Source organism: Heptranchias perlo, chromosome 18, assembly GCF_035084215.1.
Source record: "Heptranchias perlo isolate sHepPer1 chromosome 18, sHepPer1.hap1, whole genome shotgun sequence".
Classification (NCBI taxonomy): domain Eukaryota; kingdom Metazoa; phylum Chordata; class Chondrichthyes; order Hexanchiformes; family Hexanchidae; genus Heptranchias; species Heptranchias perlo.
In genome coordinates this window covers 21,338,160-21,353,720 of record NC_090342.1, presented here as the reverse complement: position 1 = coordinate 21,353,720, position 15,561 = coordinate 21,338,160, and the positions used below count along the sequence as shown (strand labels likewise).

General features: G+C 45.7%; 1 protein-coding gene across 1 annotated transcript in view; it reads right to left on the bottom strand.

The window, feature by feature from the left end:
- The window catches only part of cand1 (cullin-associated and neddylation-dissociated 1), a 30,181-nt gene that overhangs the window by 11,810 nt on the left and 2,810 nt on the right, over positions 1-15,561 (bottom strand). Inside the window, exons 2-3 of the mRNA XM_067999491.1 lie at positions 8,230-8,373; positions 5,679-5,833 (exon numbers count right to left, since the gene is read on the bottom strand). Of these exons, the coding sequence (XP_067855592.1) occupies positions 5,679-5,833; positions 8,230-8,373 (299 nt within the window). The remainder of the gene's footprint in view (positions 1-5,678; positions 5,834-8,229; positions 8,374-15,561) is intronic.

Sequence of the window (15,561 nt, the reverse complement as noted above, 5' to 3'; positions counted from 1 at the left end):
AATAAATAACAAGGATTATTTAAGATTGAGACCGATGAATTTTTGTTAGGTCAGGGTATCAATGGATATGGAGCAAAGCCAAATAAATGGAGTTGAGATACAGATCAGCCATAATCTAATTGAATTGCAGAATAGGCTTGAGGGGCTGAATGACCTACTCCTGTTCCTATGTAGGTGTTTCTGTACAATTGGAACCTTCTTCTCCGACAGCGAGGTTATAGACATTAACATTGTACAACGATACCAGCCAGATACAGATATAAGTGTGTCACTTAGATGTACAAGTTTCCCTGAGATTAGAGGTGGGATTAAAGCCAGCTGGTCCAAATACAGAGGGAGAATTTACCCAGGAACACCTCCACAGATTGAGGTTCATCACTTTAAGATCTCAGAAGGCTAACACTATTCTCCCATGATGTGGAGATGCCAGTGATGGACTGGGGTGGACAAATGTAAGGAATCTTACAACACCAGGTTATAGTCCAACAATTTTATTTGAAAATCACAAGCTTTCGGAGATTATCTCCTTCGTCAGGTGAGTGAGTGAGTGAGAGAATCAGAGGTTCTCAAATCGCATCTCTTATATTAGGCTGGGAATCAAAGGTGTCATTGGTGTTCAGACTCGTTAGCCATGGAAAACAGTACGTCCCAGTATACTGAATACACAATGGGTCAAATTACACAGACAAGGTGACGGAGACAGAGTCAGAGAGAGACCCGAGACAGAGACCCGAGACCAGAGACAGAGAGAATGTCCATTTGTATTAAAAACAGATAACTTTTTTTTCCCCTGCTGGTGGGGTTACGTGTAGCGTGACATGAACCCAAGATCCCGGTTGAGGCCGTCCTCATGGGTGCGGAACTTGGCTATCAACTTCTGCTCGACGATTTTGCGTTGTCGTGTGTCTCGAAGGCTGCCTTGGAGAACGCTTACCCGAAGATCGGTGGCTGAATGTCCTTGACTGCTGAAGTGTTCCCCGACTGGGAGGGAACCCTCCTGTCTGGCGATTGTTGCGCGGTGTCCGTTCATCCGTTGTCGCAGTGTCTGCATGGTCTCGCCAATGTACCATGCTCCGGGGCATCCTTTCCTGCAACGTATGAGGTAGACAACGTTGGCTGAGTCACAGGAGTATGAACCATGTACCTGGTGGGTGGTGTCCTCTCGTGTGATGGTGGTATCTGTGTCGATGATCTGGCATGTCTTGCAGAGGTTGCCGTGGCAGGGTTGTGTGGTGTCGTGGACGCTGTTCTCCTGAAAGCTGGGTAATTTGCTGCGAACGATGGTCTGTTTGAGGTTGGGTGGCTGTTTGAAGGCGAGTAGTGGAGGCGTGGGGATGGCCTTAGCGAGGTGTTCGTCGTCATCGATGACATGTTGAAGGCTGCGGAGAACATGGCGTAGTTTCTCCGCTCCAGGGAAGTACTGGACGACGAAGGGTACTCTGTTGGTTGCGTCCCGTGTTTGTCGCGTCCCGTGTTTGTCTTCTGAGGAGGTCGATGCGATTCTTCGCTGTGGCCCGTCGGAACTGTCGATCGACAAGTCGAGCGTCATATCCCGTTCTTACGAGGGCGTCTTTCAGCGTCTGTAGGTGTCCATCGCGTTCCTCCTCGTCTGAGCAGATCCTGTGTATTTGCAGGGCCTGTCCATGGGGGATGGCCTCTTTGACGTGGTTAGGGTGAATGCTGGAAAAGTGGAGCATGGTGTGGTTGTCGGTGGGCTTGCGGTAGAGTGAGGTGCTGAGGTGCCCGTCTTTGATGGAGATTCGTGTGTCCAAGAAAGAAACCGATTCTGAGGAGTAGTCCATGGTGAGCTTGATGGTGGGATGGAGCTTGTTGATGTTATCGTGTAGTCTCTTCAGTGATTCTTCGCCGTGGGTCCATAGGAAGAAAATGTTGTCAACGTATCTGGTGTATAGCGTTGGTGGGAGGTCCTGTGCTGTGAAGAAGTCGTGCTCGAACTTGTGCATGAAAATGTTGGCATATTGGGGTGCGAATTTGGTCCCCATGGCTGTTCCCTCTGTTTGGGTAAAGAACTGGTTATCGAAGGTGAAGACATTGTGATCCAGGATGAAGCGGATGAGTTGTAGGATGGTGTCTGGAGATTGGCTGTTGTTGGTGTTGAGTACTGAGGCTGTTGCAGCGATGCCGTCATCGTGGGGGATACTGGTGTAGAGTGCCAAGACGTCCATCGTGGTGAGAAGTGTTCCTGGTTCAACTGGTCCGTGGGTGCTGAGTTTTTGTAGGAAGTCTGTAGTGTCATGACAGAAGCTGGGGGTTCCCTGTACGATGGGTTTCAGGATGCCCTTGAAGTATCCAGAGAGGTTCTCACACAGGGTTCCGTTGCCCGATACGATAGGACGTCCGGGTGTGTTGGCTTTGTGTATCTTTGGGAGGCAGTAGAAGTCTCCCACGCGGGGAGTACGTAGAATGAGAGCACGTAGGATGGCTTTGAAGGTCTGGATCGAAGGTCTTGATCAGTTTGTTGAGCTGGTGGGTGTGTTCTTTGGTCGGATCTGCGGGTAACCGTCTGTAGTGTTCCTGGTTGTCCGGTTGTCGGTATGCTTCTTTGCAACAGAGGAATTCATCAGGAGAATGAGACTCCGGGAATTCTTCCACAAATCCCAAGATTTCAGCAGCGAACCCAATGAGACAATCAACGATCCGGAATAGCAGTCAGAGGGATCCGCGGTACAGCAACCGAAGAAAAAAAAGTCAAACTGGACTCCTCCGGAGGGTCGCTGCCCTAAGCTTGACATGTATGCTCAAGCTGTCAGGAGATGCATCAACGCCAGATTCATCAGCCGCACTCACAAGACAGTCCAGAATGTCACCCGAGCACAACGCAACGCCATCGACGCTCTCGAGACCAACCGCAACATCGTCATCAAACCAGTGGACAAAGGAGGAGCCATCGTCATACAGAACAGAACGGACTATTGCAAAGAAGCATACCGACAACTGGACAACCAGGAACACTACAGACGGTTACCCGCAGATCCGACCAAAGAACACACCCACCAGCTCAACAAACTGATCAAGACCTTCGATCCAGACCTTCAAAGCATCCTACGTGCTCTCATCCCACGTAATCCCCGCGTGGGAGACTTCTACTGCCTCCCAAAGATACACAAAGCCAACACACCCGGACGTCCTATCGTATCAGGCAACGGAACCCTGTGTGAGAACCTCTCTGGATACTTCGAGGGCATCCTGAAACCCATCGTACAGGGAACCCCCAGCTCCTGTCGCGACACTACAGACTTCCTACAAAAACTCAGCACCCACGGACCAGTTGAACCAGGAACACTTCTCACCACGATGGACGTCTCGGCACTCTATACCAGTATCCCCACGATGACGGCATCGCTGCAACAGCCTCAGTACTCAACACCAACAACAGCCAATCTCTCGACGCCATCCTACAACTCATCCGCTTCATCCTGGATCACAATGTCTTCACCTTCGATAACCAGTTCTTTACCCAAACACACGGAACAGCCATGGGGACCAAATTCGCACCCCAATACGCCAACATTTTCATGCACAAGTTCGAGCACGACTTCTTCACTGCACAGGACCTCCAACCAACGCTATACACCAGATACATCGACGACATTTTCTTCCTATGGACCCACGGCGAAGAATCACTGAAGAGACTACACGATAACATCAACAAGTTCCATCCCACCATCAAACTCACCATGGACTACTCCTCAGAATCGGTTTCTTTCTTGGACACACGAATCTCCATCAAAGACGGGCACCTCAGCACCTCACTCTACCGCAAGCCCACCGACAACCACACCATGCTCCACTTTTCCAGCTTCCACCCTAACCACGTCAAAGAGGCCATCCCCCATGGACAGGCCCTGCGAATACACAGGATCTGCTCAGACGAGGAGGAACGCGATGGACATCTACAGACGCTGAAAGACGCCCTCGTAAGAACGGGATATGACGCTCGACTTGTCGATCGACAGTTCCGACGGGCCACAGCGAAGAATCGCATAGACCTCCTCAGAAGACAAACACGGGACGCAACCAACAAAGTACCCTTCGTCGTCCAGTACTTCCCCGGAGCGGAGAAACTACGCCATGTTCTCCGCAGCCTTCAACATGTCATCGATGACGACGAACACCTCGCTAAGGCCATCCCCACGCCTCCACTACTCGCCTTCAAACAGCCACCCAACCTCAAACAGACCATTGTTCGCAGCAAATTACCCAGCTTTCAGGAGAACAGCGTCCACGACACCACACAACCCTGCCACGGCAACCTCTGCAAGACATGCCAGATCATCGACACAGATACCACCATCACATGGGAGGACACCACCCACCAGGTGCATGGTTCATACTCCTGTGACTCAGCCAACGTTGTCGACCTCATACGTTGCAGGAAAGGATGCCCCGGAGCATGGTACATTGGCGAGACCATGCAGACACTGCGACAACGGATGAACGGACACCGCCCAACAATTGCCAGACAGGAGGGTTCCCTCCCAGTCGGGGAACACTTTAGCAGTCAAGGACATTCAGCCACCGATCTTCAGGTAAGCATTCTCCAAGGCGGCCTTCGAGACACACGACAACGCAAAATCGTCGAGCAGAAATTGATCGCCAAGTTCCGCACCCATGAGGATGGCCTCAACCAGGATCTTGGGTTCATGTCACGCTACACGTAACCCCACCAGCAGGGGAAAAAAAAGTTATCTGTTTTTAATACAACTGGACATTCTCTCTCTCTCTCTGCCTTTTGGATCTCTTTCTCTCTTTGTCTGTCTAATTTGACCCATTGTGTATTCAGTATACTGGGACGTACTGTTTTCCATGGCTAACGTGTCTGAACACCAATGACACCTTTGATTCCCAGCCTAATATAAGATATGCGATTTTGGAACCTCTCATTCACTCACTCACTCACCTGACGAAGGAGATAATCTCCGAAAGCTTGTGATTTTCAAATAAAACTGTTGGTCTATAACCTGGTGTTGTAAGATTCCTTACTATTCTCCCAGAGGAAGACAAAGCAACCAGCTGATCCACCCCAGCTCATAAGGACGAGATCATATAAACTCTGGAAACATTGCTAACTACAAGCATATAGACTTCAATCTATTCAATAGACGATCTAATGCTGCTAATTTGTCAACAATCTAAGGAGTCTCATCCTAAATTAAACGTACCAATTTACAGCAATCTCAGACCCTGATCTTAACTATGAATTTAAAATCAGCAAGCAATTACTGCTAAATTATTGTGACATAACTGAATTACCTTTAACTTATTTATTTTGTCAATTAATCCTATTTACTAATTATTTTCATACTCAATGCTTCAGTTTAAGTGCTGCTAAACAGGATTCTACGGTTAATAAACAATTATTAGTTCATTACTTTGTTGTCGGACTTCTTTGATAATTGACAAAAAGAATTAATGAATTCACTCAGTAGCTTAAGCGGATCCTGATGGGAGTTTGGTGATGTAAATACTAATTTAATCCAAACTGGTTGATAAAGCCAATTTGAGCATCATTCACTCCTTGGCAGGATGATAAACCCAGAAGGTTCCTTGACGAGGAGTTACGGTGAAGGGTTAAGGATTTGTCTGGTGCCCTTGATAAATATTTTTGTCAGGGTTCTTAAAAAAAAATTGTCACTGCACTGCAAATATAAACTTACCACTAGAAGCTGGAGGTAACTCTCCAATTACCGTTTTCAGTCCAATGCTGGAAATGTCTCGTAATTGTTCCTTGTCTGACAACATATTGGTACACAAGGTGTCCACAATTGTCTCCACCTGATATTCTTTCACTTTACTGACCAATGGGCCAAGACTAAAGGAGAAATATTTAATTACAAACTTAAAATGAGCATAAACTGTCACACACAAAAAGCAAGTTCCTAATACAAGTTCCATGCATATTTAAATCTGGAGCACACACATTTTAATTTTGTATCTATTAGATGTGAAAACTTTTCTTTTAAAAAAAAATGAACTGAGACTGCTGCTTCCACAACCTGGTTTACTACTTACATTTCCTTGTGAGGATTCCAGTGATAACTACTGCTATTACTGAACTTTAATGGTACAGATAATTTTATTTTTCTCCTATAAAATAATTATATTTATGAAAATGACTATAAAAGTTTGTCAAAACAAATGGGTGGCAGTAGGTCACATAACAGTAAATCAATCGAGTCCCCCTTCCCCCCAGAAGTTCCTCCCTACGACATGCCCAGAGGTCAGTTGCTCAGCACGCAGAGGAAGCCATCACTGTAAAGCTAACACTAGTCGTGTGGTTTACAATGTAGGCATGACGGGCAAAGTGGCCTCCTTCTGTGTTATAAAATACTATGACTAAAATTCATAGGTTGCATAAAGATTACAAATGTATATACTCATACACAGCAAGGTGCTGATGGTAAGTTGGCTCAAACTTTTTTTTATATAAGGCCAAGAACATTATAACATGCAATGCAAAATGTCTTATTCAGGTGCTACAGTGTGCCTTTTGAGATCATACAGTGCAATTGTTAGAAAGTAAACACAATGCTCGTGCTCTGGTTAGGCAGAATAGATCAAAATAGGTTATACTGATGTTTTATTTATTTTATTTATCAACGGCAATTGATGCTAGCTCAATTGCTAATTTTAAATCTGAGATAGATAGCTTTTTGCCAACCAAAGGTATTAAGGGATATGGGCCAAAGGCAGGTATATGGAGTTAGATCACAGATCAGCCATGATCTTATCAAATGGCGGAGCGGGCTCGAGGGACTGAATGGCATTCTCCTGTTCCTATGTTCCGAGTGATATATATTAAACATACATTTACAAATTAATGACCTTGAAATGCTTGCTTATAAACATGGAGCATTATATTTACGATTATAGATTAACATTGTGTTGTGCTGAGTCAGAGCACATCGATATACATAACGATGCAATAGATTAAGCTCACTTCTTTTAAAATCTATTTATACTAAAATGTGGTGCACCCTTACTCAGGGCAGAATGACATATTATTAGTAAATTAATACCACAGGTGTATATTACCTATCTGTATGTGTATATTACACCAGTCACTCACTAGGCACTGACATAGATATTATTTATCTTTGTGCACGTTAATGGTCACCTACTGCTCACTTACAACATATTTGTGAAATGAAAAAAAAGTGAACAGTAGAAGGGACTTGGTGTCAAAAAGCATTGTTACTCGCTCTGTTGAAGTTGGTGGGTTCCATTACTTAGTGACTGGGCTTTGCAGTCTAAGCTTGCTGCAAGCTCCTGCTTCTGGTTTAAGTCTACGCTTGCACTGTGTCCTCTGGACAATCCATGGGCCTCAGCCTAGATATTGCTCAGACACTCCAGTAGACAAGGCATTAGTTGTGCAAGTGTAGTTCCATCATTTACCTGAAAGGGGCTTTATGTCGTTACGGTGCCACTCCCATCGTGACTGTGTTCTCAACACTTCTTTGTAATTACTATGTAATTGAAGAATGGTAGTGGTTTGGTACAAGTGTCCCGTTAGTGATTATGTGGATCACAGTTGACAAGTGCACGTAAGCTACAGGTTAGGATATAAAGGAAAGAAAACAGCCTACAAATACCCAGAAAACAAAGGTAAATACAGGAGAGAAAATAATAAAACATCAGTCTTCTAACATGATGCAAATAAAAAAATGGACATTTTAGACACAAAAAATTAATTCTATAAGTAAGCTAAATCATATGGTGAATGATTTAATTTTTTAACATTTTCCCTAATGTTAGGGAGCTTTATTTTATAACTCTCAGAAAACTATTTGGAGATTACTCTGCTGCACCCATGCCGTTTTCCAGGGCCAGTTCTATCAAGGAATAACATTCCCAGCTATATGTGGGCAAGCATATAAAAATAATGGTGCTGGAACCGTTCCGTACAAGCCATAATCCCACCCAGCAGCAGATACCACCCAATTAGAAAGCTTAGGCCTCTTCTGTTGGGTCTCACACAGGAAATATGGCCACTTAACCAGGACATTGACTGCCGGAATCATACCCCAAAGAGCCAATGTCTTCAAGAGAGGCAGAGAAAAACAGCAGAGAGAGAAAGAAAAAAAATGTAGTACTATAGCTTCTTTTAAGCACCCAAATGTGGTTGAAAACAAAATATTATTAATTCTGGACAGTGTTGCCATACTTCAACCAGCAAATTTATTCTGCAAATTGAAAATATACTTTTACCATTTAACAGCAAGGTTCTGCACTTCACCATTCTTGTCTTCCAGTAACTTCAAGATCATCTTAACCACCTTTCGTTCACTGTCATCATCCAACTTAATAGAGTCTTTCTGCAATTCTGTCATCAAGTCATTAGTAGCCATGAATCTGAAAATTATAGAAATGAAATGGAGTTTTGTTACAAAAAGGAGTTTCTTATTAACAATAGTGTTATTACTCAATAGTGTATGCTTGTTTTTGCAATGAGTGAATGGCAACAGAGGCCACAGAAAATAGTTGAAAATTGTCCATTTTCCACTCCACAGCAACAGCAAATACTTATTCAAAATGATTCTGCTACTTCAGTGCCGAAAAGAGTGAACTTGCATTTCTATAGCACCTTTTACGATCTCAGGACATCCCAAAACACATCACACAAAGTACCAGAACAATTCTAACACAGCTCAAACAAAATGCAAGACTGCTCGACATTATTAAAGCAATATATTTAACCTATCAATCCAACTAGAATCCCTTTCCACTAATGTAACCCTTCTAGTTTTCTCCCTTTTAGAAACGATAATCCAGGACAAAATTAATAGTCACTTGGACAAGTGTAGATTAATAAAGGAAAGCCATGTTTAACTAACTTGATTGAGTTTTTTGATGAGATAACAGAGAGGGTTGATGAGGGCAATGTAGTTGATGTTGTGTATATGGACTTTCAAAAGTCATTTGATAAAGTGCCGCATAATAGGCTTGTCAGCAAAATTGAAGCCCATGGAATAAAAGGGGCAATGGAACATGGATACAATATTGGCTAAGTGACAGGAAACAGAGAGTAGTGGTGAACAGTTGTTTTTCCGACTAGAGGAAGGTATACAGTGGTGTTCCCCAGGGGTCTGTACTAGGACCACTGCTTTTTTTTAATATATTAATAACACGGATTTGGGTGCACAGGGCACAATTTCAAAATTTGCAAAAGACACAAAACTTGGAAGTTTACTAAACAGTGAGGAGGATAGTAACAGATTTCAAGAGGACAAAGACAGGCTTGTGGAATGGGTGGACACATGGCAGGTGAAATTTAAGGCAGAAAAGTGCAAAGTGATACATTTTGGCAGGAAGAATGAGGAGAGGCAATATAAACTAAATGGTACAGTTCTATAGGGGATGCAGGAACAGAGAGACCTGGGGATACATGTGCACAAATCTTTGAAGGTGGCAGGACAAGTTGAGAAAGTGGTCAAAAAAAGCATTCGGGATCCTGGGCTTTATAAAAGAGGCATAGAGTACAAAAGCAAGGAAGTTGTGTTGAACCTTTATAAAACACTGGTTCAGCCACAACCAGAGTATTGTGTCCAATTCTGGGCACCGCACTTTAGGAAGAACGTAAAGGCCTTAGAGAGGGTGCAGAAAAGATTTACTGGAATGGTGCTAGGGATGAGGGACTTCAGTTACGTGGATAGATTGGAGAAGCTGGGGTTGTTCTCCTTACAGCAGAGAAAGTTGAGAGGAGATTTGACGGAAGTGTTTAAAATCACGATGGGCTGAGATAAAGTAAATGAAGAGAAACGGTTCCCATTGGCAGAAGGGTCAAGAACCAGAGATCACAGATTCAAGATGACTGGCGAAAGAACCAAAGACGACATAAGGAAAAACTTTTTTATGCAGCAAGTAGTTATGATTTTTTAAAATTCGTTCATGGGATGTGGGCGTCGCTGGCGAGACCGGCATTTATTGCCCATCCCTAATTGCCCTTGAGAAGGTGGTGGTAAGCCACCTTCTTGAACCGCTGCAGTCAGTGTGGTGAAGGTTCTCCCACAGCGCTGTTAGGGAGTTCTAGGATTTTGACCCAGCGACGATGAAGGAACGGCAATATATTTCCAAGTCGGGATGGTGTGTGACTTGGAGGGGAACGTGCAGGTGGTGTTGTTTCCATGTGCCTGCTGCTCTTGTCCTTCTAGGTGGTAGAGGTCACGGGTTTGGGAGGTGCTGTCGAAGCAGCCTTGGCGAGTTGCTGTAGTGCATCCTGTGGATGGTACACACTGCTGCCACTGTGCGCCGGTGGTGATGGGAGTGAACGTTTAAGGTGGTGGAAGGGGTGCCAATCAAGCGGGCTGCTTTGTCCTGGATGGTGTCGAGCTTCTTGAGTGTTGTTGGAGCTGCACTCATCCAGGCAAGTGGAGAGTATTCCATCACACTCCTGACTTGTGCCTTGTAGATGGTGGAAAGGCTTTGGGGAGTCAGGAGGTGAGTCACTCGCCGCAGAATACCCAGCTTCTGACCTGCTCTCGTAGCCACAGTATTTATATGGCTGGTCCAGTTAAGTTTCTGGTCAATGGTCACCCCCGGGATGTTGGTGGGGGATTCGGCGATGGTAATGCCGTTGAATGTCAAGGGGAGGTGGTTAGACTCTCTCTTGTTGGAGATGGTCATTGCCTGGCACGAATGTTACTTGCCACTTATCAGCCCAAGCCTGGATGTTGTCCAGGTCTTGCTGCATGCGGGCTCGGACTGCTTCATTATTTGAGGGGTTGCAAATGCAACTGAACACTGCAATAGGAACAGGAGTAGGCCATTCAGCCCCTCGTGCCTGCTCCGCTATTTGATAAGATCATGGCTGATCTGTGATTCAACTCCATATACCTGCCTTTGACCCATATCCCTTAATACCTTTGGTTGCCAAAAAGCTATCTATCTCACATTTAAATTTAGCAATTGAGCTAGTATCAATTGCCATTTGCGGAAGAGAGTTCCAAACTTCTACCACCCTTTGTGTGTGGAAATGTTTTCTAATCTCGCTCCTGAAAGGTCAGGCTCTAATTTTTAGACTGTGCCTCCTACTCCTAGAATCCCCAACCAGCGGAAATAGTTTCTCTCTATCCACCCTATCCGTTCCCCTTAATATCTTATACACTTCGATCAGATCAACCCTTAACCTTCTAAACTCTAGAGAATACAACCCCAATTTGTGTAATCTCTCCTCGTAACTTAACCCTTGAAGTCCGGGTATCATTCTAGTAAACCTACGCTGCACTCCCTCCAAGGCCAATATGTCCTTCCGAAGGTGCGGTGCCCAGAACTGCTCACAGTACTCCAGGTGCGGTCTAACCAGGGTTTTGTATAGCTGCAGCATAACTTCTGCCCCCTTGTACTCTAGTCCTCGAGATATAAAGGCCAACATTCCATTAGCCGCCTTGATTATTTTCTGCACCTGTTCATGACACTTCAATGATCTATGTACCTGAATCCCTAAGTCCCTTTGGACATCCACAGTTTTTAACTTTTACCATTTAGAAAGTACCCTGTTCTATCCTTTTTTGATCCAAAGTGGATGACCTCACATTTGTCCACATTGAATTCCATTTGCCATTCACCTAATCTATCAATATCCCTTTGTAATTTTATGTTTTCATCTACACTGCTTACAATGCCACCAATCATCAGCGAACATCCCCATTTCTGACCTTATGATGGAGGGAAGGTCATTGATGAAGCAGCTGAAGATGGTTGGGCCTAGGACACTGCCCTGAGGAACTCCTGCAGCAATGCCCTGGGGCTGAGATGATTGGCCTCCAACTACCACTACCATCTTCCTTTGTGCTAGGTATGACTCCAGCCACTGGAGAGTTTTCTCCCTGATTCCCATTGACTTCAATTTTACTAGGGCTCCTTGGTGCCACACTCGGTCAAATGCTGCCTTGATGTCAAGGGCAGTCACTCTCACCTCACCTCTGGAATTCAGCTCTTTTGTCCATGTTTGGACCAAGGCTGTAATGAGGTCTGGCGCTGAGTGGTCCTGGCGGAACCCAAACTGAGCATCGGTGAGCAGGTCATTGGTAAGTGCCGCTTGATAGCACTGTTGACGACACCTTCCATCACTTTGCTGATGATTGAGAGTGGACTGATGGGGCGGTAATTGGCCAGATTGGATTTGTCCTGCTTTTTATGGACAGGACATACCTGGGCAATTTTCCACATTGTCGGGTAAATGCCAGTGTTGTAGCTGTACTGGAACAGCTTGGTTAGAGGTGCAGCTAGTTCTGGAGCACAAGTCTTCAGCACTACAGCGGGATGTTGTCGGGGCCCATAGCCTTTCCTGTATCGAGTGCACTCAGCCGTTTCTTGATATCACGTCGAGTGAATCAAATTGGCTGAAGACTGGCTTCTGTGACGGTGGGGATATCGGGAGGAGGCAGAGATGGATCGTCCATTCCACACTTCTGGCTGAAGATGGCTGCAAACGCTTCAGCCTTATCTTTTGCACTCACGTGCTGGACTCCGCCATCATTGAGGATGGGGATGTTTACAGAGCCTCCTCCTCCCGTTAGTTGTTTAATTGTCCACCACCATTCACGACCGGATGTGGCAGGACTGCAGAGCTTTGATCTGATCCGTTGGTTGTGGAATCGCTTAGCTCTGTCTATGGCACGTTGCTTCCGCTGTTTAGCATGCATGTAGTCCTGAGTTGTAGCTTCACCAGGTTGGCACCTCATTTTTAGGTACGCCTGGTGCTGCTCCTGGCATGCTCTTCTACACTCCTCATTGAACCAGGGTTGATCCCCTGGCTTGTTGGTAATGGTAGAGTGAGGAATATGCTGGGCCATGAGGTTACAGATTGTGCTGGAATACAATTGTGCTGCTGCTGATGGCCCACAGCGCCTCATGGATGCCCAGTTTTGAGCTGCTAGATCGGTTCTGAATCTATCCCATTTAGCACGGTGGTAGTGCCACACAACACGTTGGATGATGTCCTCAGTGTGAAGACGGGACTTCGTCTCCATGAGGACTGTGTGGTGGTCACTCCTACCAATACTATCATGTACAGATGCATTTGCGACAGGTAGATTGGTGAGGACGAGGTCAAGTAAGTTTTTCCCTCGTGTCGGTTCGCTCACCACCTGCCGTAGGCCCAGTCTGGCAGCTATGTCCTTTAGGACTCAGCCAGCTCGGTCAGTAGTGGAGCTAACGAGCCACTCTTGGTGATGGACATTGAAGTCCCCCACCCTTAGTACATTCTATGCCCTTGCTACCCTCAGTGCTTCCTCCAAGTGGTGTTCAACACGGAGGAGGACTGATTCATCAGCTGAGGGAGGGCGGTAGGTGGTAATCAGCAGGAGGTTTCCTTGCCCATGTTTGACCTGATGCCATGAGATTTCATGGGGTCCAGAGTCAATGTTGAGGACTCCCAGGGCCACTCCCTCCTGACTGTATACCACTGTACCGCCACCTCTGGTGGGTCTGTCCTGCCGGTGGGACAGGACGTACCCAGGGATGGTGATGGAAGAGTCTGTGATATTGGCTGAAAGGTATGATTGAGAGTAAGGCTATGTCAGGCTGTTGCTTGACTAGTCTGTGGGACAGCTCTCCCAATTTTGGCACAAGTCCCCAGATGTTGGTGAGGAGAACTTCGCAGGGTCCACTGGGCTTGGTTTGCCTTTGTCGTGTCCGGTGCCTAATGGTCTGATGCCGGGTGGTCCGTCCGGTTTTATTCTTATTGTGACTTTTTTTAAGCGAGATTTTACAACTGAGTGGCTTGCTAGGCCATTTCAGAGGGCAATTAAGAATCAACCACATTGGTGTGGGTCTGGAGTCGCAGAGGCTAGACCAGGTAAGGACGGCAGGTTTCCTTCCCTAAAGGACATTAGTGAACCAGATGGGTTTTTACAACAATCCGGTAGTTTCATGGTCACCATTACTGATACTAGTGTTTTTAATTCCAGATTTTTATTTAATTAAATTTCATTAATTGAATTTAAATTCCCCAGCTGCCGTGGCGGGATTTGAACTCATTACTCCGGATTATTAGTCCAGGCCTCTGGATTACTAGTCCAGTAACATAACTACTATGCTACCGTACCCTTTCTGGAATGCGTTGCCTGATAGGGTGGTGGATGCAGATTCAATCGTGGCTTTCAAAAAGGAATTGGATAAATATTTGAAGCGAAAAAATTTGCAGGGCTACAGGGAAAGAGCAGGGGAATGGAACTAATTCAACTGCTCTTATAAAAAGCCGGCACAGGCTCGATGGGACGAATGGCCTCCTTCTGTGCTGTAACGATTCTATGATTCCTTACCGCACTACAGCCTTTGACCAAATATGGACCCAAGAGCTGAATTCCAGAGATCAAGTGACATCAAGGCAACATTTGACCAAGGAGCCTGAATAAAACTGAAATTAACAAGGATCAGGAGGAAACAATCCAGTGGCACAAAGGAAGATGGTTATGGTTATGGTTGTTGGAGGCCAATCATCTTAGCCCCACGACATCGCTGCAAGAGTTCCTCAAGGCAGCATCCTTGGCCCTTCTATCTTCAGCTGCTTCATCAATCACCTCCCCTCCATCATAAGGTCAGAAGTGGCGATGTGCGGTGGCGATTGAACAGCCTTCAGATCCATTCGCAATTCCTCAGATAATGAAGCAGTCCACATGCAGCAAGATCTGGACAATATCCAAGTTTGGGTTGATATGTGGCAAGTAACATTCGCACCACACAAGTGCCAGACAATGATCATCTCCAACAAGAGAACCTAACCACCTCCTCTTGACATTCAATGGCATTACCATCACCAAATCCCCCACCATCAACATCCTGGGGGTCACCATTGACCAGAAGCTCAACTAAACCAGTCACATAAATACCGTGGATACTAGAGCAGGTCAGAGGCTGGGTATTCTGTGACGAGTGGCTCACCTCCTGGCTCCCCAAAGCCTTTTAACCACCTACAAGACAAGTCAGGAGTGCAAGGCGTACTCTCCACTTGCCTGGATGGGTGTAGCTGCAATAACACTCAAGAAGCTCGACACCATCCAGGACAAAGCAGTCCGTTTGATCAGCAGCCCATCCGCCACCAGCAAAGCATGGCTGCAGTGTGTACTATCTACAGCAAGTTGCCAAGGCTTCTTCGGTAGCACCTTCCAAACCCACAACGTCCGACACATAGAAGGTCAAGGGAAGCAGGTGCATGGAACACTATCACATCCAAGTTCCCCTCCAAGTCACATACCACCCAGACGTCAATTGTAGAATCACAGAGCTCAGACAGAGGCCATTCGGTCCATCTGTGCTCTATGATTCTGTGCTGGCTCTTTGAGCTATCCAATTAGTCCCAATCCGCTGCTCTTTCCCCAGAGCCCTGCAAATTTTTCCTTTTCAATTATCTATCCAATTCCCTTTTGAAAGTTACTAATGTATCTGCTTCCATTGTCCTTTCAGGCAGTGCAGTCCAGATCATAACTTGCTGATTAAAAACATTTCTCCTAATCACCCCTCGGTTCATTTGCCAATTATCTTAAACCTGTGTCCTCTGGCTACCGACCTTCCTGCCAGTGGAAAGTTTCTCCCTATCTA